We start from the raw sequence: 23,845 nt of genomic DNA, 5'->3' as shown, positions 1-23,845 counted from the left end.
TATAATTTTAAAATGTTCAAAGTGTGTTAAAATGACTTAAACCTTGTTCTGCTAGTGTACATGTAATTATTGGAAATTAAGACCAATTTATTTTTATCTAAAATGTTACAAGGGGACTGAGGTTAACTCAGTTTGTCCTCCAAATAAAGTTACTTGATTATTAAGTAAACTTAAATATTCTATTGTGTATAACAAACTAAGAGAGCTCCCTGATGGCCCTGGCTGGTGTGGCTCAGTTGGTTGAGTGAAGTCCAGTATACCGAAAGGTTACCAGTTCCTGGCTTTGGGCTCAGTCCCATTCGGGGTGCATGGGAGGCAACTGATCCACGTTTCCTTCTCTCTCTCTCCCCCTCTCTCTTCCTTTCTCTCAAAATCAGTAAAACATTTTTTTTTTTTTTTTTTAAAAAGAGAGCTTACTGATGGCAGTAAATACACATTTAGAAAAGCTCTTTCTTCTTTTAACCGTATACAAGAAACTCTTAACAAACTGAAACTGAAGAGACCAAAAAAACCAAAACCAAAACAAACAAGCAAAAATGGAGAAGAGCCTATGACTTTTAAAAACTATACTGTGACAGAAAAGATAAGTTATAAATTACGACTTACTGATCTTAATATTTTTATCCATGCTCATGTTTACAACTTTTATTCATGAATTCTATATAAAGTGACTGGGTTTAGAGACAAGTTTTTTTATTCTGTCTAGAACAATACTTCTCAACCTTTATGTTGTTATTGTTAACAAATTCCCTTGAGACTGACACAGACTATGGATCTTATCTTAAAAATATATTCCTCTCAATCAACACCTCTCTGCCACCTATAAATGTACTCTAGATTTAGAGCTAGGGGTCCTTTGAGTCCTTAGTTTGTATTTCTACTAAAACATTACACATTTTAGAAGAATCTTACTGGAGTAAATCAAAGAAAGTATCTTATCTTTGGCTCTATAATCTACCTTGATAAAAGACTAACTTGGAGAAAGGAGAAGGGTTAATGCCTGTCTGACAGACTGGAGTTTTTGTGAAGATCCCAATTCTTATTGAAGGAGCAACCTGAAATATATAACGTAAAGGTGCTTGTTTTGTAGATGTTGGGTTTGTGATGGAGTTTACTAGTGGTCTCTCCAAATGTTTTAATTTTGTCTAGGTTAATGTCATAGGCTTTCTGCCAGTACACAGAACATAGTCAAATCAGTAAACACCCCAATTTTTAAAAATTTCATTACTTTACTTGAGGCGTTATTTTACAATATTTGGAAAGCTGTTTGTATGAAGAGGAGCCTTGGTATAGTTAAGTAAACCTGAACCATTTGTGATCACCTTAGTCAACATTTTACCCAGTGCGTATGTTACTACTTTTTTCCAGTTCCAGTGAATCTTTCTTTGTTTTAGCATGATACAGCTATCAAGATTTTAAAAATCTTAACCAGAGAGGAATGATACACGAGCAAGTGGGTTGCAAATAGAACAAAAGAGTTACGATAAACACCCTGAAAGTAAAGATAGCGGGGATGATTCAACAGTGAGACAATCTGCCTAGATACCTGGGCTAATCTTCCCCTACATTGGGAGTGTGTGTGTCTGAAGGAAGGGAAGACCGAAGAGTAGTGAGGAAAATGTGCTGTTGCCAGAGCAGCTGTATTTCTGACCCTTCCAAGTTGTAATTGGGTTTTGTATGAGAATTTTTTCAGAGTGTGGGTGGGCGGGCGGAAAAAGTCCAACTTCACACCAGCACGTTCACCAAAGAGGAGCTGTGTACACTGGCGTGTCTGCAGACAGCAAGCCGGCTCCTGAGTGAGTGACTCAGAGTGCCCTGCCATTTCCAGTTCCGTCCTCGGGATGATGGGCCAGCTGAGTGTGAGCAGGAGTCCGGTTTTCTGGGCTGTAGCACCAGTCTTTCATTTCCTTGGTGTTTGATCTTGGGACAGTTCCTTAATTATTCTGTGCCTCAGTTTTTCCATTTAGTAAACTTTGAACAATAGTAGGATGTATAATATTGTCATTAAGTTAATGCCTATAAGGCTCAATCACAGTGTCTGATAGATGAGTGCTCAATGAATATCAAGTTATTTTTAGCAGTTCTAGCTTATTTTATATTATTAATTTTATTATTGCTATGACTAAGACCAGAAAGATTCCACTTTATAATGGAAGGCATTTAACTTTGTTACTTTGGAGGTTTTCTCCTTTCTCAATTCTGGGGAGTCCTGTGGACCTCACTCTAATTCTCCATGACCTTCTCTTTCTTTTTGGCTAATACGTCACTCATTAACCCCTTTTTTCTCAGGGAACTCAGCTTTAGGAAATTGGGGACTAAAGGACTTTATGAAACTAATATATGCAAAGGTGTATTTCTACCTGAATTGGGGCCATGGGACTAGGATTTTAAATTTAAATTTGTATCTCTTTTCTTAGGTTTTCTGAGGATTTGATGGGATATTTTTTCCTTCCATACTAATCTGATTGATTGCTGGAGTGTATTACATTCTTTGTTTTAGTTTTTTATTTGTTTTCAAATAGTTTTTTTCTTTTTTTGTTTTGTTCTCTCTCTCTCTCTCTCTCTCTCTCTCTCTCTCTCTCCATATATATATTCACAATTGTCCAGAATGTTTTGGTAATTTAACAACTTCAATTTTTTTCATACAATCTCTTTTGACTTTCAACTAGGCAGAAAATATTTTAGCCATTTATTATATTACTGTGATGTAATAGAGTTGATGATCAAACAAAATGATGGAGTGCTATTCTTTATAAGCCAAGTAAAATTCACTAGTTCTTATGAATGAATTTCCCAATCAATCTATGATTCCATTTCACAAACCCATTAAAATAAAACCTGAAACTAAATCAGTGAATACATAGCTCAACACTAGCAGGAAATATTTTCATACTCTATGCATATGATGATACAATAGGCCACAGGTAAAGCACTCTATGCATACTATCAAAGTGAGCAGGCTAAAAACCCGGTTATTAGCTATAACCTAAGTTGACTTAACATGAAAACACACCACAGCTTGTCTTAAGGAGTGGCAAGATATAAAGTAGGCTGGCTGGGTTGCTTATAAAACAGGTGTGACATGGTAGGTGTGTTTTTTCTTTTCACTAACATCTGTGCCATACCTTATCCTTGCTAAATTGTTTCTATTCCACTGGAACTCTCATTGGTGTTGCAATTATTTTAAGACTCACTGAACAGCACTCTCTCCTAGGAAGGAAGGTGGTGAAAGGATCAGATGTGATGGCTCAAGGCTACGGTAACACACTAACATTAGAGGGTAACTCTGTGATAGATCCTGACATCTCTAGTGAGCTATTTTTCATTGTATTTAGGATTTCCTAGGCCAGGTTTTTTACAGGTCCCCTTACTCCTCCCACTTTCTTTTTGAACTGGTGCTTCATTAGTGTCTCTTGTTATTACTGTATATACAAACCCAAAGGCAAAGGAGCAGCAGAGGGCAAGAATGCTTGGGATGAGTTTGAATTGAGGTCATTCTGGATAAATATTAGTTTGTGAATCATGACTTGCAGAAATCAGTGTTTTCCTGAGACCAGGAAGTAGTCAAGACTAGGGGGTCATAAAGTCTGGGGGAAATTAGACAATGTATGAAATTTGGCAATGTATGCTCAAGTATCAAATTATTTCAAAAAGAAAACCAACTTGAACTATGATAACTCTAAAAATTAAATGAAAATTAATTAAAATTACATTTGCCATGTGAATGGAAAGAAGTTTTTATGGACTTAAGCTAACCAAGAATAGAAGTATATTATCCAGTGGGACTACAATGACTGATCATACCTCATGACCAGGAGATGGTAACGCAGGTATCCCTACCTCCTGAATTTTTGCACTAAACCACTTTTCTTTTAGGAAAGACCTACATTAGTAGCTGTTTTCTCTATCCAAAAGAAACCTGAAGAGGATTTTCAATTTTACAAAAGAAGGTTTAAAGTGAAATTCGTGTCCAGTGTTTGTTTTGCAGCTAGGGGTTATAGAGGCAGCATGCACCCTGAGCATCGAGAGTGGCACCGCCAAGCTCCAGAACCACACTCAGCTTGTCAGCATCAAGTCACCAAGGCTTTGACCTGTCTATGAGCATCTGGGCTTTATTTCGACTTATTTTGTACTTCTGTTAGCAAGATATGTCCTAAGGTACTAGAAAAGCCTAAAACTGAATGTAAATAAGCACATTTGGTATAATTTGGTACATTATTTTTGGGTCTGGGAATACTCAAAATATTTTCCATATAAATGAATGGTAATTGCTTCTTTGCTTTATGCCACTTCAGCTTAGCGGGATAGCGGAGGAAACCTGTATGTGATTGTTGAAGCAAAAACAATTTGCAGCTCACCAGGTCAGTTTTTCAGTAAATGTGTGTGCCTCATTTTAGTATCAATAATTTCACCTGCTATGATAGTTGTCTTTTTGAACTGAATTTCATAGTATTTATTGAACATCTAAGGCACTTTAAGTAAAGACAACATATCTTAAAGTTACTGATTTGGGGCCCTGAATAATCCGGCCTTCACTGCTTAATGCCCTTAAGGAAATACCAAGTTGTGAGCTACAAACCTAAATGTATTATTATTATTATTTAATAATTAACTTATAAGAACTTTAATGAGTGGTTTAAAATTTAAAACCTAGATTTAAATTTGTTATGGTAACTTTTTCTTTGTTTTTTTTAAAGGTAAAAATGTCAATCCTTAATTTAGATTCTTTTTTAGTTATAGAATACCCTGCTTTAAGAAAATGTATAAAGATTAAAAAGTCAGACTTATAAAACCAATAAGGTATGTGTAAGTGATTGTTCATTTTGAAAATATTACTATAGCCCAGCCGGGCATGGCTCAGTGGTTGAGCATCAACCTAGGATCCAGGTGATCAGGGTTCGATTCCTGGTCAGGGCACATGCCCGGGTTGCGGGCCCGATCCCCAGTTGGGGGTGTGCAGGAGGCAGCCAGTCAATGACTCTCTCATCATTGATGTTTCTCTCTCTCTCTCTCTCTCCTTTCCTCTCTCTGAAATCAATAAAGATATATTTTTGAAAAAAAAAGAAAAAAGAAAATATTACTATAAGTTTTCCTCAAACCCTGAGCTCATCAAAGCAAGTAATTCCATAGCTGATTGGAATAACTTTAGGGACAAGGTGCTTTGATTCTATTAAAATCACTGTTTAAATCAGAATATATTTAAAAACCATTTAAGAACAGTATAGCAATTTAAAGTTTTAAATTATGGCAGTCCCTAAAAAGCAGCTGGTCTCTACTTACTTTCTGCCTTTATCAGCTAATAGCCTCACAGACTCTTGTAAACTGTTTGGGACCCCAATTCTAAGCATGTTTGCTTATTCCAGTGAAGGCAGTGACTTCACTTGAGAATGTTTCCCGTAGAGCATCCTTTAAAAAATTTTAAAATAAAGTGCTAATAAAAATTAGGTAGGGCTATGAATTAGAAAGAAGAGTGTAGGGATTACAGAATTGGAGCCCAAGGCCCTCCTGATATGCACCATACCACACTGCCCCTTTCCTCCTGCCCACCCTGCTCTGGGAAGAAAAACCATCATGCCTGGCACAGTGACCACAAGGCTTTCAGTGCCAATGCTTGTAAACATTACACCTGGTTCTCAAATGCCCAATCCTATTTTTGTTTTGCATTAAAAAAAAGTGGCATGATACACATGTGGTTTTAATTTTTTTCACAAGATTGTAGGTTACTGGCTGAGTGCACTTTAGAGAGGCTGGCTGTAAGTGTCACTGTAAATGAAAGAAAATGTAATTAAGAATAGAAATAAAATCACTAGATGAAATTACATATTTAGGTAAATGGAAAATATGACTCAGATTACCAACATTGTCATTTACATAGAACTTTTAAATCATACATATATAAGGCACATATAAAATTTAAACAAATTACCTGATTCAATAATAACAGACATTTTTAATATTTCACTCATAATAACTTATTTTAAGTAAATAAGTGTTCATATACTGGTAGGCCTGTGACTTATTCTGCCAAACCCAAAGCTCAAACTAATGGAATTTTCAGGATGGATCATGTGAGGCATTTCATTTGCTGGTGAAGTGGAAGACAACTACCTAATTTGTCAGAAATGTTACATTTTAATCCTCCCTATCCCCCTAACAAAGAGAAATCATTTTTGGAAACAGTGGATATTCATTAAGAGAGAAACAGTGAGAGATATATGAGAGAAATTCCTAAGGTCTGGAGAAAATGAGTAGTTCAAAGTGCTCTAATATGTTACAAAATGCTGGAAGTTCCAAATTCAAGTCATTTTTCCTGTAATGCCACAGGCCCAGCTACATCTTATTCTCTCTTTGCTAATATCTTTCAACTTAGTTAACTTTATAAATTTTCCCTCTCGGAACATATTCCCAGTTTTATGCAGAAGTCGATGAGAAAATAGATTCACTTTGCAGAAAACTGCTTTACAAGCAAGCATGCTGGAACATTTTTATAAAGTGAAGGATACAGGCATTATCTCACTCAAATGAGTTTAGAAAAAAATTTTTTCCTTTAAAAAACCTGAAGGGAAGGTGGTGTGTAAACAGAACATGTCTGTGCTTGAAGAGCAAGATTCCAGATATTGATATATGCAGTAAAAGAGATCAAAGCATGCCAAATGATTAGCAAGTACTCTTTCTTTGCATTACACAAAGATCAAAACATGTGCTAACTCCAGTAGCGTCACTGCACTGACTGTGCTTTTACTAATTTAAAATATATGTCTTGATTTCTCAGGAGTTCTTGATGAGTTCCCCATTCCTTTATTTTTCCATTATGCAGAACCACTATCAAATCTGAGTTCTGTATTGTGGAGAGTCTGTGAGCCACCACTAGGCACGTCCTCCCCTTACTGGCCTCATCAAGGGCATGCTGAACCACCTGGAAGAGAGAAGAACTTGTGACCACTAGCTCAGGGTAGATGCTAATAAACTTGCCTAAATCAAATCAATTAAGGTCATCTAATAACATTCTTTGTTTATTTGCTTATTTCCAAGGAAGTTGCCCTACTTTGAGAAATATTCACCCTACTCAGCAGAAATCTAGAAAAATTAATTATGGACACTTTAAGTAAGACTTTTAATTGGACAAGCTTTTGTGACTGAATAAAAATGAAATGGTTATTTGTACATAAGTGGTTCCAAATTCAAAATTGGAAAGTAGTATTTACACACATAAGTAGAATTACCTAATTTAATTTCTTCTCAGTTTTTTTTTTTTTTTTTTTTTTGGTAGAATTTATCTGTAAAACTTTCCTGACTAAAACAGCACCTCGGCTATAATGAGGTTATAAGGCTGTATAAAGGAAATGAGACTGGAGGGTGAAAAGCGGTATTTGTTGAATATATAAAATGTTCCATTGATGGATGTCTCATTTAAATCTTTGCAGTAAACCTGTAAAGTGAGGGTATTTTTACTTTTCAGATGAGTAAATCAAGATTTGAAAAGCCCTGGTCGCTTGACCAAGGTCATACTCCTAGTAACTGATGAATCCAGGGTACAGACCAGATGTCTGATCGAAAAAAACAAAAAGGGTTTTTCTTTCATAGCACACTGTCTCCTTGGAAATCAAGAATGATAATAATCTGCAAATAGCAACTGAGTGGGGCTTAATCACATGAGCTCTTAGGTCAGACACCCTCTATGAGAATTTAGGGAAATTACTTAAATTTTCTAAGCCTCAGTGTTCTAATCTGTAAAATGAGCATGATGATAAAATAACCTAATTCACTGAATTGCTGTGAGGATTGAGATAATAGCATATGATGAACACTCAATAAATATAGGTGGGAGAAATGTAGATTTATAGTTGTGAGTATGCGAAACAGAATTTATTCTGTATTATTATTGATTATTGTATTATTTTCCATACGAACACCGGTAAACCTACTTTTATCCCTCCCTGTATTAATGATTATCACTTGGTTAAGCAATGCTCATTTAACAAATAAGTGCCTAACAGGCGTAAGAAACTACTAGGGGGTAAGGACAGGGCAAAGTGAAGCAGCTGAAGGGGTTTGCTGCTCGGGCCTACTGGCACACGTCTGGGTGCTTCCTTGTTTCCTTCTCAAACAGTTAATAGTCTGTAGAAAGTGGAGGAGCTACCAGGCTCCGATGCCAGTGTAGATCACTCTGCTACACAGGTAGATTGCCTTAATAATTTGTTTGGCTTTACTGGACTAATAACAAAATAGAAAAGTTAATTTTCTTGTGCTTTTTCCTTGAGTGGAGAAACATTTCAAGTATGGGGCCCCTTTTTTGATAATGAGACAAATTCAAGAAAGAACACTGTTCTAGAACATGAGATACCCTGTGTCCCAATTCTCTCCCATATCCCCACCATCCTCTAACCTTATTTTAAAGGCCAAATCCTTAATTAGAACTGGTGACCCTATGACTACAATTCTCTCCACGCCTTTCTCTAAACTGACCCTTAGTTCTTCCATGATACTCCACTCACATATTTGATATTATATTCTGAGATGAAAAAAAGAGGATGTTACCTTTTCATTTTCATTGTCAAGGGCTGAAGTGGCCTCATCCAACAATAAAATTTTTGGTTTTCGGAGAAGAGCCCTTGCAATAGCTAGTCTTTGTTTTTGGCCACCAGAAAGCTGTGCTCCTTTCAGTCCAACTTGTGTGTTGTATTTCTATTGCAGGAACATGCAATTAAGAAAGCAAGGCTTGGTTATTTAAATTAGCATGGCAACTGTGGGTGAGAACCATCTAAATATTTCAAATTTTGCTACTCTGCAAGATTTGTGTCCCAACAAGTGCTGAAATTAATGCTTGTGCTTTGTTGCAAATAAATGTTAAACCAGCAGTAAACACTAACATCTTATTTATATATCAAATCTGATCACACGCAGTGGACCTTTGCCATTATGCTCCTACAAAGGAATCGAATTAAAGCATAAGAGAAAAAATTATTGTCAAAAAAAAAAAAAGTTCCAAGTAAACACAAATCTTTTTCCATTAAGTTACATTACCTTCTACTTTCAGGTCAAAATGATTTAAAATATCTAAACACAAGGAAATTATTGGCCTTCATTTTGGCTCTTGTTAAATTTCTATATGCATATCTCTCCAGATGCCAGGATGCTGCGCTCAGTGTGCAGGTAACTGCTTGGCAGTAACTTAGGTTGGCATCTTGATAGTGACATTTAGTACTTCACAGTGTTTCCATAGCTCTCCTGCTTACTAATGAGCCCTTCTCCAGTGTTTCCTTCTGTAGAAGGGTAAAGGAAATTTCTCAGGTCCTGCAGCATTTGTAGTCTGCTAAATCATGATTGGTCAGTTCAGTTGGTGAAGGCAGTCTCCTGCTTGCTTTCTAGACTGTCCCACTGACTCTGCTTCCCTCCAGGGTTTCACACCACTTTCTAGCAGCAGTTGCCAGTTGTCTAACAAATACATGTCATTGGTACCCAGGCAAGAATGGGAAAATGGATCAGTTCCACTGGGAAGCAAGACCAAATGTACAACCTTCTAAAGGTGGATCCTCCAGTAGCATCACAGAGAAGATGCAGCATATGATTATATGCTGTTCATTTGGTCTTAGTACCCTGGAGACACTTGAATGAACTATCTTTCCCTTCACCTCTGACTGCCTTCAGGAGGTACCATTGGGGCAAAGCAGGTATTGAGAGAGCCTATGACACAGCCTTATGACAAATGTGTCTACTTCATTTAAAGTTCATTTTTTAATTTAAAATGCACAGTTGCTTGCTTTATGTAAAAAAATGGGTGTCTGAATTACTAAAGCCCAGTGAAAGTGTCTTTTCTGAAGTGAAATGCTCTACAAAGAAAACAGACTTCAACTATCTCCTCTGAGATTTTATCTGGGATTGCCAGCAGGCTGGGCCCCTACCTCCTAAAATGCATTTTATGAAATTTGGAATTATAGGGTAGGGTAATCTGAGAAAACTATGTCATTCATTTCCACACACTGAAAAAGTTCCCATCTAAATTAGAGACTCCAATCTTAAACCCAAAACAGAGAACACTGGGGAATGATAATAGGCTTGTGGCTCTTTCAGCTATCTCGCTTAAATTGTACATGGATTTTTCCATGTAGCTGAAGAAGGTATAAGACTAGCTTAGAAATCACTTTGCATTTCTTGGCCTTCTCTGGATTATAGGAAAATATAAACCTCAAGAATGAACTGGATGAAAATAAAATTCAGATGTTTTTTGACTATCATTAAACAGAATATTATAAATGTAGACAAAAAGGTAGATATACACATTGTCTCAATATCAACTTAAAAACATTTTCAGATACTTAAACTGAAGGTTTTTGTTTTTTAATGAAGAATCACAGAATTCCATTCTTTCCTGTTTAAACTGAAAATTTAAATCAATTTTCTGGCAAACACAGATGGTGAGTGCCCTGAAATCACCTGTTTTATGAGATGCCCATGGGGCAATGACTTCTTACTATGAACCTGGGGCTAAAAGCCAATTTGGTCGCGGAGGGAACATCAGAAAGATCTAATCCTGAACCAACTGCATTCTGGAAAATACTGCAGGGCCCTGGGGAGGAGTTGCAGGGTGGTTCCAGTTGTCAAAGTCCTACTCAAGGAGCCATGATGTGGCTTAACTGAGCTGCCACTACATGGTATTGTGGGGATTACAGGACATCTCTACCTGGTCTGTTTCTCAAGACCAAGGCGGTGTTGCAACTCACCTTCCATGCCCCAGGCTGATAGTTTCAAATGCCTGTAGGTCATCTCCATGGCACATATATGCCACAGATGCATTACCCTTAGCATGCTTCAAATTGATATTGGAATTCACCCTCCCGAAACCCAGAAGGTTGTATCTGTTTAAGAAATTCCTTTTTTTTTGCTTTAAAAGAAAATATACTATAAATTGTATATGCTATATATTACATACATTTGACATACAATATGTATATTTAAAACCCCCAGGAAGGTATGAGGAAGCAACTGGTAATCAAATACATGAGTATTTGTGAAGAAATATTCGATTATTCATTCTAAAGGGTTAATAAAGACTACATATAGCCTCATTTTGGCCACCAAATTTGCACCAAACATACAAAATTTGTGCATGTTGGGGGAGGGGTGGGCATGAATTTTAAGAGCTTTTGGAAATTAGAACTGGGAATTGGCTGCCTCTAATCTGGCCTTAGGGTGGGTAAATCTAAGCCTGTGGAACATTTAAGAACTGTCTCTCAGATTGCTACAATCTCGTGGGTCTTGGGATATAAGCCCTGTTGGTTTTCAAAGTTAGATGTTTTCAGGGGTCATCTTTCAGGTTCAGGTCCCCAAAGTTGAGGTGCCTGGTATGGGGTTTGGACTTTCGCTCTTTGGAGAAAAGCTCCAGGTTTTGAGTTTTCTCCCAGTTGTGGGTCAGTATGGGGTGGGTGGGGGTGGGGTTTATGGTGAAATTATGTCCCAACCTTTCCTGCCCACTTCAATGTGGTTTTCTTCTCATCTGCCCAAGGTATCGTCATTACTCAGGTTTTTTAAAAAGAGGAAACTGTTCCATATAAGCTATAGACTCAGTGTATTCATGGGAGGAGGTGAGTTCAGGATCTTCCTACATCGCCATCCTGAATCAAAAGATATTATTTTTAAGAAATAATATCTTTTGGCTCTCAAAGTTTATTGTAAAAAGGTCGCAGCATAAATCCCTGAAATACGTAGTTTGGGGTAAATTTGAGAAACAGTACAATGAAAAGAATGAAAGATAAACAATTTAAGAATAAAAGGAGTCCCGGCCGGTGTGACTCAGTGGTTGAGAATTGACCTATGATCCAGGAGATTGTAGTTCGATTCCAGGTCGGGGCACATGCCCGGGTTGTGGGCTCAATCCCCAGTGGAGGGCGTGGAGGAGGCAGCCGATCAATGGCTCTCTCATCATTGATGTTTTTTTCTCTCTCTCCCCCTCCCTTCCTATCTCTGAAATCAATAAAAATATATTTTAAAAAAAATACGAGGAAAATGGTACAAATATAAAATGGATAGCATTTACCATACTTAAATTAAAGAAACTATCAGGGTTAGGTAGATAACTCTGGACCATGACTCAACAATGCAATGAGTGCCTTGGTTAAAAAAGGGAATTACCATTGACAGACACAGGGTCACAATATTTCTAAAAAATATGTTAATCCTTCTGTTACAGTTAGTAGTGCAGAATGTTACTAATGGCCTGTTTGTAGTTATAGGCACCATTTACTGTGGACAGGAGATCTAGTAAGTATATAAGTTATAGAACATGGTGACTATTATCCTCCCTCAGAGAACAGGGAATTAGGTTAGTTCTTCTACGTAATAGTTATTAAACTTTGGCATTTCCTTTTAAAGTGAGCTAGAAAATCACATTATAAAAATTTGCTCCTAATTTAAAGTAGTTATAGAGGTTTATTTGTGTGGGTGTGCATGTAAGCATAAAAACTCATGTTACAAGCACTTTAAATTACAATTACCTATCTCAGTGTGCTATTCCTGAATTTGTATCAATGCTTGCTATGCTAAAGTCTTCTCTATGGTTAGCCAACATTTTTAACTTTTCTGAGATTTTGTGTCAGCTGTCACAGCCAATACAGAGAGGTGACAGAAATGGCAGGCACTAGACCTAATACTCTAGTGGGGAGAGGAGACACTCAACAAGTCAATAAGCACTCAGGGTTCTTTTAGGCTGTGCTAAGCACCCTGAAGACTATGTGATAGGTGATAGGCGTGGTGGGGACTCTTAAATAAAGTGTCCAGGAAGGCCCCTGCAAAGGTGACATTTCAAAGAGCCTGGAAGTTAAGCAGCTGGTTCTACAAAGATCCAGAAGAAGGGAGGTCCCAGCTGAAGAAAGAACAAATGCAAATGCCCTGAGGTATGGAAGAACTTGGTATGTTTGTAAGATAGAAAAGAGGCCAGTGTGGCTGTGAGGAAGGAACTGGAGAGGTGTGCAGGGCCAGGTCACAAAAGGCCTTGCCAGCTACATGAAGAGTTTGGACTTTATTCTAAGTACAAAGGGATGCCATTAGGAAGTTTTAAACCAGGAGGCATATGAACTAATTTATGTTTCTAAAGGATCCCTCCAGTTGCTGTGAGGAAGAAGAATTATAAAGGGGCAAGACTAAAAGCAGGAAGACAGATTAAGAGGCTACTGGGATCATCCAGAGGGGCATAGTGGTGGTATAGACAAAAATAAAGTGTAACTGGATAGAAGTTGAAGAATCAAAATATGAAATTTAATTTAGTGAATATTAAAATAGTTTGGTCTTGGAAAAAATAGTCACATAAAATCTCAAACTTTGCTTTTTACATCTAACTGTACATTAGATCCTGGTAATAAAGTGTATAATACAAGGAGCAAGTAAAACAACCACTTAGGCCCATTGAACTACCTAGGCTAACTTGGCAGCTTTGTAGTTCAAGGTTTCAAATATTTTCTTACCTCAGGAAGATCCTCAATAAAAGAATGGATATTTGCTGCATTTGCTACTTCTTTTATCTCATCTAATGGCACAACACGGCTGTTATCACCATAGGCGATGTTCTCAGCAATGCTACAGTTGAAGAGCACAGGCTCTTGAGAAACGATTGCTATTTGGGAACGGAGCCACTGTACGTTCAATTCCTTTGCATCCACACCATCAAAAAGCTGCCAAAACCAGAATGGAGAATGGTATGTGAAGATCCAACACTATATCATGTTACAGTTCACTGTATTCAAACATATACAAATCATAACAAGAAAGTCAGGCATTCAAACTATTTAGTAGCATAATGTTACCCAAGGAAGGCTCATAAATCATGTCTCAGAAGCAGACAGTGAGTAAATGACTAAAATATCAACTCCTAAACTGACCTGACATTTCTAGGAATGCCCACATATTCTAGAGACCTGCCCAGAGTCTAGAGTAAAGCCTGCTGCTCTGCACTTAAGTCACATGGAAAATGACCAACCTCCACTGTAACAGGTCCCTACTTTATTAAAGCTCAGAGACTATATTAGTAGCCCACATGTAGAAACATGTCATTTTTTTTTTTTTTAAATGTATCTTTATGAATTTCTGAGAGAGGAGGGGAAAGGGAGAGAGAGAGAGAAACATCAGTGATGGGAGAGTCGTCACTGATCAGCTACCTCAGGCACATCTCCGACTGGGGATTGAGCCCACAACCCGGGCATGTGCCCTGTCCGGGAACTGAATTGTGATCTCCTGGATCCTAGGTCGATGCTTAACTGCTGAGCCACGCCGGGCTAGAAACATGTCATTTTGCACATAGCCATGCTTATTTACATGTTCATATAATAACATTCAACCTACTGTGTGAAGGGGCTTGGGCATGGGGGAAATAGTGGTAAACAAGACAAAGCTCTTGCACACCTGCAGCTTATATTCTAGTGGAGAGAGGCAGGCAATAAACACACTAACAAAGAACTCAAACTTAGAAAAAGTGTCATGAAGACAGGATAATGGGAGAGAAAGTGATTGAGGATGTGGGGATGCGGGAAGGGGGTGGGTAGATGCATTATTTTTTATAGAGTTATGTAAGAAGTCCTACCTAAGAAAGTAGCATTGATTGAGACATAAATGATGAGAAGGAACCAGCAAAGAAGAGTGAAAACATTCTAACCAGGCTAATAGCAAAATCAAAGGCCTATACATGAATTTATAGAATATAAAGAAGCCAGTTAGACTGACACAGTGCACAACAATCTGGGGGAGGGGAGGGCATGGTGATAGGAAAGGAGTTTGGAGAGAGAGGCAGGTGCCAGATCATGAAGGACCTTGACTGATGGTATGGACTATGGGTAACTCTGTGATGGAAAACCACTGGAGAGTTTAAAGGAGGGAGTGTCATATGCTATGTGCCAACAGATGAGTGGTACCTAATTTTGTTACTCATTATGGACTTATTGGTAAAAAGGGAGCCATTTTGGACTGTTCCATTTTGCAAACAGTCACTGAGAATCCGTGATGGGGAAAAGACTAAATTGCAGGAGAATAGGACTAATAAGGACTAATAAAAGTTTTTGACTTTTAGAGGCTTCTACTTTTTTGTGTGAGAAGGATGAGGCAGAACAGGAGGCTGTGTTTGTATATATGTGTAATGTGGTGGTTGGGGGGGAGAGGATTAGTGAAAGCCTGAATATAATGTAAAGTAAGAAAAGTGCTAGGTGAGAAAAACAGTCTTTGGAGTTCAAAGGAGGGAAAGGTTCCATTTCTTTGAGATCAGGATGCAGGACGTAATAGAGCTGATTCAGATAAGCCCTAATCATGTATAATAAGGTTTTAGGAGTTGGGGGTGGAGGGGTTGAAGATGGCCAGTGGAAACAGCAGAAAACCTGAACCAAGGAGGCAGAGGAAACTATTATCTCTGTCTTAAACCAGAACAGAATAAAGAGTGAGCCCAGATATGGATATTAGACTGGTCCTCCAAACACCTGTATTTTAAAAGAATCCCATGGCTTATGAGATCAAAATTTCTACTGCCATAATGGAGGAAGAATCTTTGGGTCTTTATACTTAGTGTCAAAGTCCTACCCATCATTTCTGTCATCGGTTTGTTTATCCTCTTAGTTAAGGGATAGTTCTTTTTTCTCTTTCTTTTAACTACTGTACTTTTCGCCCTACCCAAACCAGTGAGGGTGCTTAAGCCCAAGAGAATGTTTAAGAATAGCACTGCTAATCCCCAGGTAAATTGTATTTAAATTAAGTCTTACTAGTTGTCCTTTCATGGGGTCATAAAATCTCTGCAGAAGTTGGACAGAGGTGCTCTTCCCACAGCCACTGCTCCCAACAAATGCTACTGTCTTCCCTTTCTCAATACTGAGGCATAAGCCACGAAGGATGAGAACATCTGGGCGACATGGATAGAAGAAAGAGATGTCTCGAAACTCAATATTCCCTTCACATGTGTCCTGTGAAAGAAAGTTGGCAGCATTTAGAGTAGAAGGATGACTTTGAAAGGTTGTAACACATTATAGCACATTGGCTGCGCACTTTCTGAAAACTGTGCACGTCCCACACTATTTTAATTTTAAACATCATATTCCTCTCTGTAGAGCTGCTCATTGCACATTGGTTTGTTACTTTCATTTAGATTTTTTTATCTGTACTTCTTGTTGTCTTCACTACTGGACTTCACAAAGTTGCTTAAAAGCCCTGGTTTCCTTCAGCTTCACTATACAGACACAGTCCAACCTGCAGACAAGCTGTTAATATGGACAATTAACAATAAGTGGACATATAAAATCATAGTTGTGCTTACTGGTTTTTTCCCTTCTTGACTATAGCTGTCTATAGTTGGTTTCTTTTCCAACAAAGCAAACAGTTGTGCAGCCCCAGATTTGGCTCTTGAATATTCAGGTGCCAAAGCAAGTGTTTCTCCAATGGCCATAGCTCCGTATGCAATTGCAGTAAAAACTCTATCAGAAGAGAAATCAGGTGAATCTTAGGTGCAATTCAAACAATCGAGCTCTAAAAGTAAAGGAGAAAGCAGGCACAGAAATATAATCTTTTGATCCAGACAACACCGCCAATGCTGAAGGCCCAACAATGACATATCCTTTGTAATTTTCTGCTACACAGTGATCATCCTTTGCTCTGGACACCACAATAACCTTTGAAGCTCAGGTAATCTTAAAAATTTCTCTTCCAATTAGAGACACAGATCAAAGGCCCTAACTAGTGAATATAAGACTTTTTAGCCACCTTGATATAAGGCTCACTTGCTTGGAGATATGAGAGAGAATTTAACTGACAACAGGAAGGATGAGTCTCCAGAAGAGAGATCTGAATTCACACCTTAGATATGAATTTTTTTCCTGTTTTTGCATATACTATAATGTAGTTAGAATAGATAATTGATGATTTAAAGAAAGTAAAGCATACAGAGTTTGTTAAACTCCCCACCAAATCTGACTAAAATATACCTTAACAAGACTGGAAGAAGAGCTTTGATGTTTTAAGTTTGCTATAGATTATGATCTCAGTTTCAAAATATGTCAATTATAAAATGGTAAGCATGCAGATTTACCTGGAAGCATACAGAGCCTTCAGGGAAATGTGGCATACTATATGATCATGGTTAAATATTATTCTTTTTTTTTCATTTTAGACATGAAAACATTTTACTGGAATGAAACATAATGCATCTCAGTAGCATGCTAAACATATAATTCAACTAAGACTGGATAAATTTCACTGATAATATTTAAACATTAGTCAGTAAAAGGATATCGCAGAACCCAGTTGCTTGTTTTCTCTGCTGGATCACAGAAAAGTAAACAGGTGTGAGCTACTGATGAATTTCTCCAGAGATGGCATCTACCAAGGGGTGGATGTTGATGCAGTCTCTTCAGTGACCCAGACCTCAGGTCCTGAATCTTGTCTTTACAAATGTCAAGCATAGTATAAAACATAAAAACAGCCGGTTTGCTTAGATGTTGGATGCTAAAATTATTGTAGCCACTGTGATGTCAAGGCATTTTTAGTACTAATATTTACAGAAATTGTTTAAAGTTCAAAATGCCATTCACAATACCTAATACCCAACTATAAATATTAGAAGTGGTTACTGAATTTAGGTAACATATCAGAGGTTTTTCTTTTTTTCTTAATGCAAGAAAAACATCAAACTAAATCAGAATTAAGCCTCAGTCTAATCCAAGTGTCAGCAGGTGAGATGGGAAGATAATTGGATTATTAGTCAGGAGACCTGGATTCTAGTTCCACAGGAAGAGAGGCTTCTCAGAACACTAGAAAAAATACCTCCTCTTCTGTTTTGACATGTCCCAGAATATCTACCTGTCCTAAAATTTCCACCATTAGAAGTCAGTTAAAGCATTAGGCATAGACTACAGAGGCTAATGTCTTTGTCAGGTCCCTCATAAAATGGAAATTTACCGAGATGGGAAGAGGAGTCTTCCATTCAGAACTTGTGTCTGTGTGAGGTGAATGAACAACAGAGCAAGAAGAGGAGTTTCAGCAGAGGAGGCAGAATACCAGTTCAAAGTCCTGACGCTGTCTTTACTGTGTGTGTGTTGAGGGAAGGGTGAGTGGGATGGTGGTTGATGGTGATGAGGACTATACTGAGTGATCTGGATGTTGAGTTAGGGACATTCACCTTCTTTATATTTTTCCCCCCAGGTGGGAAAAAGACAGGCCAAGACTAGTCTGCAACAGAATCTGTCCTAACCCAGTCTGGCCCAATTAGCTAGAGTGAACTAAATTGCAATTCACCTCTACTCAAAAAGTATGTTTTGCACAACCAGTGCTGTAACTCTATGCCAGAGTTAAACCACATCCTTCAAATCTGGTCCAAACGCCTGTGGGCATTTGAACCAAGAGCTTACTCCAGAGAAATGTTCAGGCCAGCATCCCATGTCATTGTTTGTCTGGGAAATTTCACCTATTTGGGAATTTATAAAGGGGAATGATTTGCTATAATGACAAAAGTTTTAAAGTCACTAATAACTCATTTTTTAAAGTATTAATCTATAATAATTGCTTATATATTCCTTCATGCATATAAGATTATAAGAAACATTACATAGTTCAGAAATTATTTTCATGTTGAACAAACTCCTGATGCCTAAGTACCTGAAAATCCTTCCCAGGCTTCTTCCTGCTCAATATTCTTCTCCCTCAACCCCTATCAACCCAAAGATTTTTGCTATACATTCAATATAGCAGTATAAATTCAGTATATATACATATAAGGATAAACTGTAGATAAGATTTCTTCTTCCATGCACAATTTAAGCTTAAGAAAGTTATGGAAGTTACATTAAAAAAAATATTATAAAGTGCTTAGTATAATGCTCAACAGATGTTTAAGTTATTATTCTCATAGAACTGAAAGTTAATGGCATACTTCCTATTGGAAAATAAGCTCTCACACTTCTATAGATATAGATTAGCACAGCAGATCAAATCACAACTTTTGAAGTCCCCACTTAATTTCCTTTTTTTGACTGGAAGGCAGAAAATCTTTCTTCACAGAGGTGGCCATTGCAATTATTCCAGTACTCATACTCTTTCCTCCTAACATCCATATAATAACCCCCAAATTCTTTTTTTCCCATCCTAACTTCCTTCCTCAACAAATGACAAAAAGAATACAATTTATATTTATTTGGTACTTTGGGTTTTATAGAATGTTTTCATATACACGGTGCCATTTGATCATGTAGGAGATAAGGAGGGCAGGAACTCCATTGCTTCTTAACAAATGAGGACTCCAGCCCACAGAAATCAGGCCATTTGCCTAGGGTCACATAACTGTGAAAGTGTAGGACTGGAACTTGAACATCCTTGCTCACTGTTTTTCCTTACATGGTGCTCTTTCCAGTGGAAAGCTGGCTTGAGCTCTCATTCTCTGCATGTTGAGGTTTGTTACCACTTGTTTCCTGTATTAGAATCTTCAGAGGACCTGTGATACCAAATCTCCCTTGATTTGTCTCCTTTAGATCCCTTCAGTCATTGACCCCTCTATTCAGATTTCTCATCCTGTCCTCCTCCCTCTGGATAATCTCTGGAGAGCTGGCTCAGGAGTTGGGTGGGTGCCACTGCAGTGAGCATAAAAAGACTTTCCTTGTTTTGGCTAAGTGAGGTTGCTTTCCTGATTACAATGATGACACATCTTCCACGGCTTCCCAGCCTAGAGCAAAGATGGTGGTGGTGGCCTAGCTTGCTTCTTTCTATCCCTAATTACTTCAGGCTATCAACCAACTATCAATATTTACTGAAAACCTACCTCTATTGCTCTTTTGCTCTGTAATTACACTGAATATTCAAAGTCCTATATGATTTCCTGTCAAGAACTGCACTTGGGTTTCTAGGGGATGAGGCCACAACACAAAAGCTGCCTGGCTCTGCTTCTCAGGCAGTTTTCACGGCGGTGGCCTTATTATTACTGTACTGAAGGCTGTCGTGCTTTGATTCTTTCTTAGCATGTGCCCTACTTCGCTTCCTGCTAATAGGTATAGCAAAGAAGGAAAAAACAGAGAGGAAAGCTATGAAGTGGGGGTATGAAGAGTTACAGAAACCTCTGCAGGGCAATAGTGGTTTCTGGACTATACTGCAAGAGGCAAGTGAGCCAGAAACTAACTTAAAGGCACTAAAAATCAGAGAGGAGAAAATGATTTTGTAATTTTCAAAGTGTGCACATTTATAATGAAGTGAATCAAAGGTGTTGCCAGGGCTAACAGAGGTAGAGGGGGAGAGTTTTACTAAACGTGTATAAGAACCTAAACAAGAGATTTTCCAAATGCTATGCATTCATTGCAAGGCAGCAGAGTGAAAATGTTATCATCTTTTAAAAAATACTCATTTCAGAGAAACTTCTATAATAACAGATGGATGGAGACAGTTCCTACAATAAGAAATACATGTTGCCTTTTTTAAAGAGGAACAAATTAAGGCTAATAGTAGCCATGCTGATAAACTGATATTAGGAGCACATCAAGGGATTCTGCTGTTAAAACTCCCTTTGTGCATATCCCTTTCTAAGGCACACTGTCATTTCTAAAAAACAGACAGCCTACCCATCCCTGTAGCTATAAATCATGAAAATACATTCACATTTTGTTGGGTGAATAAAACATCTTTATTTTTAACAATAAACTAAACTATGATTTCCCCAATTTTTATATAATTCTAGGAGGTTTCTGGTAGCGGCCAAAAGAAAACCCTAACATTTAAAGCAACTATGGACAGCAGCCTGGGATCCAGTCCCCATGCTCTTATTTCTTAAAGAAAGTGTGATTCTCAGATTCTGTGCCTCAGAATAATCTAGGATGTTTGGTAAACTGTAGATTCCCTGCCCTGTACCAGATCTACAAATATCTGAGTTATATTTGTGAGGTGAGCTTCGGATAGCTGCATTTTTAACCAGCTCCTTGACTGGTGAGTTAGGAAACCACTGATTTTTAGAGAATGACACTAGGTTTTTTTTATCTAAGGAGAGTTATAGTAGGAGGGAGTATGTTTGTAAAACTCTTCCATTCAGTTAGTTGATTAGATAGAAAGCTGTCTATCACCCTAGATGCTGGAAGGCACAGAACCTAGGCCAGGTGTAATGTAGTGTGTCTAAAGGGACACTTGTGACATGGTAGTTGGGCGCTATATTGGGTTTCCAAGCAGGCTGGAGAATTTGATGTTAAAGACAGATCTCATCTATTCATATCCCTGTACCCATATTTCCCAGAGACTCCTTTGCCCATACTATAAAAGTATGGGTATCCTTATTTCGTCTGTAGTCTGGTTGAATAAAACTCACAATGTGCTATTAGTTGCCTTAGCTCAGATAGCTCCCTGTTTCTTCCTTTCCTCAGGACACTGCAAAACACCAATGTGATATTGTTTTTTAATCATTACTCTTAATGTTAATATTCTACATATGTTCTGACAGCTAAAATGCTTATCTCCAGAAATGACCCTTTTTATGAATTTAATGAAAAGTAATTCAGGAAGTGTGGTACACCAGTAAGAGAAGGACTTGTATTGCGGCTTTTTGATTCTCTTATACTTTAAGGTCATAAAGTAACATTGAACAAGTTATTTGTTCCATTTATGTTAAGAATCAGCACAGTTCTAAATAATCAAATGTTCAAAAAACTAAGCAAGTAGTTTTTAAAAAAATAATTTTACAGATAGATTTTGTGAAAGTTTGTCTACAGAATTAGTAACAATAGTAATCATAATGACAATAATAATTAAAAAAATGTCTACCAAGCAAAGCCTCTGCCATATTGAATCATGAGCTAAAATCTGTGCTCCGCCACTTGCTAATGAAGTGACTTTGTGCAAGTTAGGTAACTTCCTTGAGTCTTAATTTTCCCCATCTATAAAATGGGAATCATAACCTTTCACAAGGTGGTTGAGAGGATTAATCAGATAATGCATGAAAAATCTTTAATATTTGAGTAAGGTTTGTTGTTATAGTGATTATCATATGAACAGAATGGTTGGCAGTCTTGAAAGGTCCTTTTTAAGAAACATCTTGCCTGATTTCACTTGCAGGCATGATAGTGATCAGTATGATATTGAGGTTGTATCATTTTTTTGTTTTGTTTTGTTAATCCTCACCCGAGGATATTTTTTCCATTGATTTTTTCTTTCTTTTTTTTTTTAGAGAGAGTGGAAGGGAGGAGAGAGGGGGAGAGAGAGAGAGAAACATCAATAGAGAGAGACACATCAATTGGTTGCCTCCTGAACAAGCCCCTACTAGGGCCAGGGATGGAACCTGCAACCCAAGTATGCGTCTTTGACTGGGAATTGAACCTGTGACCTTTTGGTGGTGGGTTGAAGCTCCAACCAGTGAGCCACATTGGCCAGGGCAAGGTTGTATCATTCACTAAGAAAATTCTTTACTTAGCTTTAATCTAAACAAATCTCAGTATGTAGAAGTAGATTCCTGATTATAAACATCCCATTTTTATATAAATGGTTGTCTTTGACTTAGACCCAGTCCTGCTACCAAAGTACCTGGTGTTAGACATGTGGCTGTAAAAGGGGAGAAAACTGGAAGAATCTGTGAAAAACAGGAGTAATGTGAAAAAGTCGACTCTGGAAGCACATTTCCAGGAATGACTAGACCGCTTAATTACGCAGTTCAAATTTCCCCCTTTATTTTTGATTCAGACATTCATTCAATAAATATTTATTATGTGCCTACTACGTGCCGAGCTTCTGTTTCTGGTTCTAGGGAAACATTAGTGACCAAAACAGGTTAAGCTCTGCCCTCCCTGAGCTTGCAGTCTATGAGCTCAATACAAAAGATAATTTTATATAATGGTAAGTGTTATACATAAAAAATGGTAATAGAATAGAGAGTGATGATGAGGAGCGGCAAGGGGACTACTTAGGGCCATCAGCAAAAATCCCTCTGAGAAGCAGAGGCCTGGATGGTGAGAAAGAGGCAACTCAGCAAAGACCTGGGGAATGATTGTACTAGGAAGAAAGAAGAGCAAGTGCAAAGAGATGGAAGTTCCAGGGACAGAAATGGCAAGTGTGGGGCTGACATGCAGGTCACAAAAAAGGCACTGGTGGATAAGGTTGGAAAAGGAAGGCAGAGATGCAAAATTCATAACTATGTGAACAGAATTCCAAGAGAAGTTCTAACAAATTGGGATGCCATAATCAATTCCAAATGTCACTTTTCTGAAGGGAAATACTCATTTGTGTGTGTTTCTTCTGGAATATTTGCTTAGCAAAGAACTCACTGGTTTACAGTCATATTTGATAAAGTCACCTCCACCTTGAGAGTTTCATGAAGCCTCACAAATTCCAGAAGGAATGGATGACCAGGAGGTACAGTTTACCCCCAACACTCCCAAATTCTAATAAACTAAAACAAGGAGCAATTTGCTTAGGAATTTAACTGAGATTACCTGTATTATATCACTACCAGTATTTTACCAGCTAGGCTGTACTTACAGATATTAAAAAACTTTTAGACACTTAAAAAAAAAAAAAGCAAAAAGATTTAAAAATTTCCCAGCATACCTTTCCCACATATATGATTCAAATGATAATGCCTATAAACTAGACATCTTTCCAGTCAATTTAAGTACATGACTCATTTATAGGTTTTATATTTTTGTACAACTTACATGAACATGCCCTCTGGGGTCATTCGTCCAGCTTGAATTAAATAGACTCCAAATCGAAACCCCACTGCATAGGCAAAATATACAAAAGCATGGCTGAATGCATAACAGATTCCAATGATCTGTGCTTTCTTCAAGGTATTTCTGAAATGCACAAAATTTACTAAGTAATGGGTCATAAGGTATACCAAGAACATTTAAATAAATCTAGAGTAATCAAT

The 23,845-nt window shown here is 37.7% G+C and overlaps 1 protein-coding gene across 1 annotated transcript in view; it reads right to left on the bottom strand.

Moving 5' to 3' along the window:
• Positions 1 to 6,123: 6,123 nt before the first annotated feature.
• ABCB5 (ATP binding cassette subfamily B member 5) overlaps positions 6,124 to 23,845 on the bottom strand; it is a 77,340-nt gene continuing 59,618 nt past the window's right edge. Inside the window, exons 22-27 of the mRNA XM_016217003.2 lie at positions 23,628 to 23,768; positions 16,280 to 16,436; positions 15,732 to 15,929; positions 13,458 to 13,664; positions 8,539 to 8,685; positions 6,124 to 6,916 (exon numbers count right to left, since the gene is read on the bottom strand). Of these exons, the coding sequence (XP_016072489.2) occupies positions 6,719 to 6,916; positions 8,539 to 8,685; positions 13,458 to 13,664; positions 15,732 to 15,929; positions 16,280 to 16,436; positions 23,628 to 23,768 (1,048 nt within the window). The 3' untranslated portion in view covers positions 6,124 to 6,718. The remainder of the gene's footprint in view (positions 6,917 to 8,538; positions 8,686 to 13,457; positions 13,665 to 15,731; positions 15,930 to 16,279; positions 16,437 to 23,627; positions 23,769 to 23,845) is intronic.

This window comes from Miniopterus natalensis, chromosome 10, assembly GCF_054644295.1.
Source record: "Miniopterus natalensis isolate mMinNat1 chromosome 10, mMinNat1.hap1, whole genome shotgun sequence".
NCBI classification, from domain to species: Eukaryota; Metazoa; Chordata; class Mammalia; order Chiroptera; family Miniopteridae; genus Miniopterus; species Miniopterus natalensis.
This window is presented reverse-complemented; position numbering and strand designations above follow the sequence as displayed.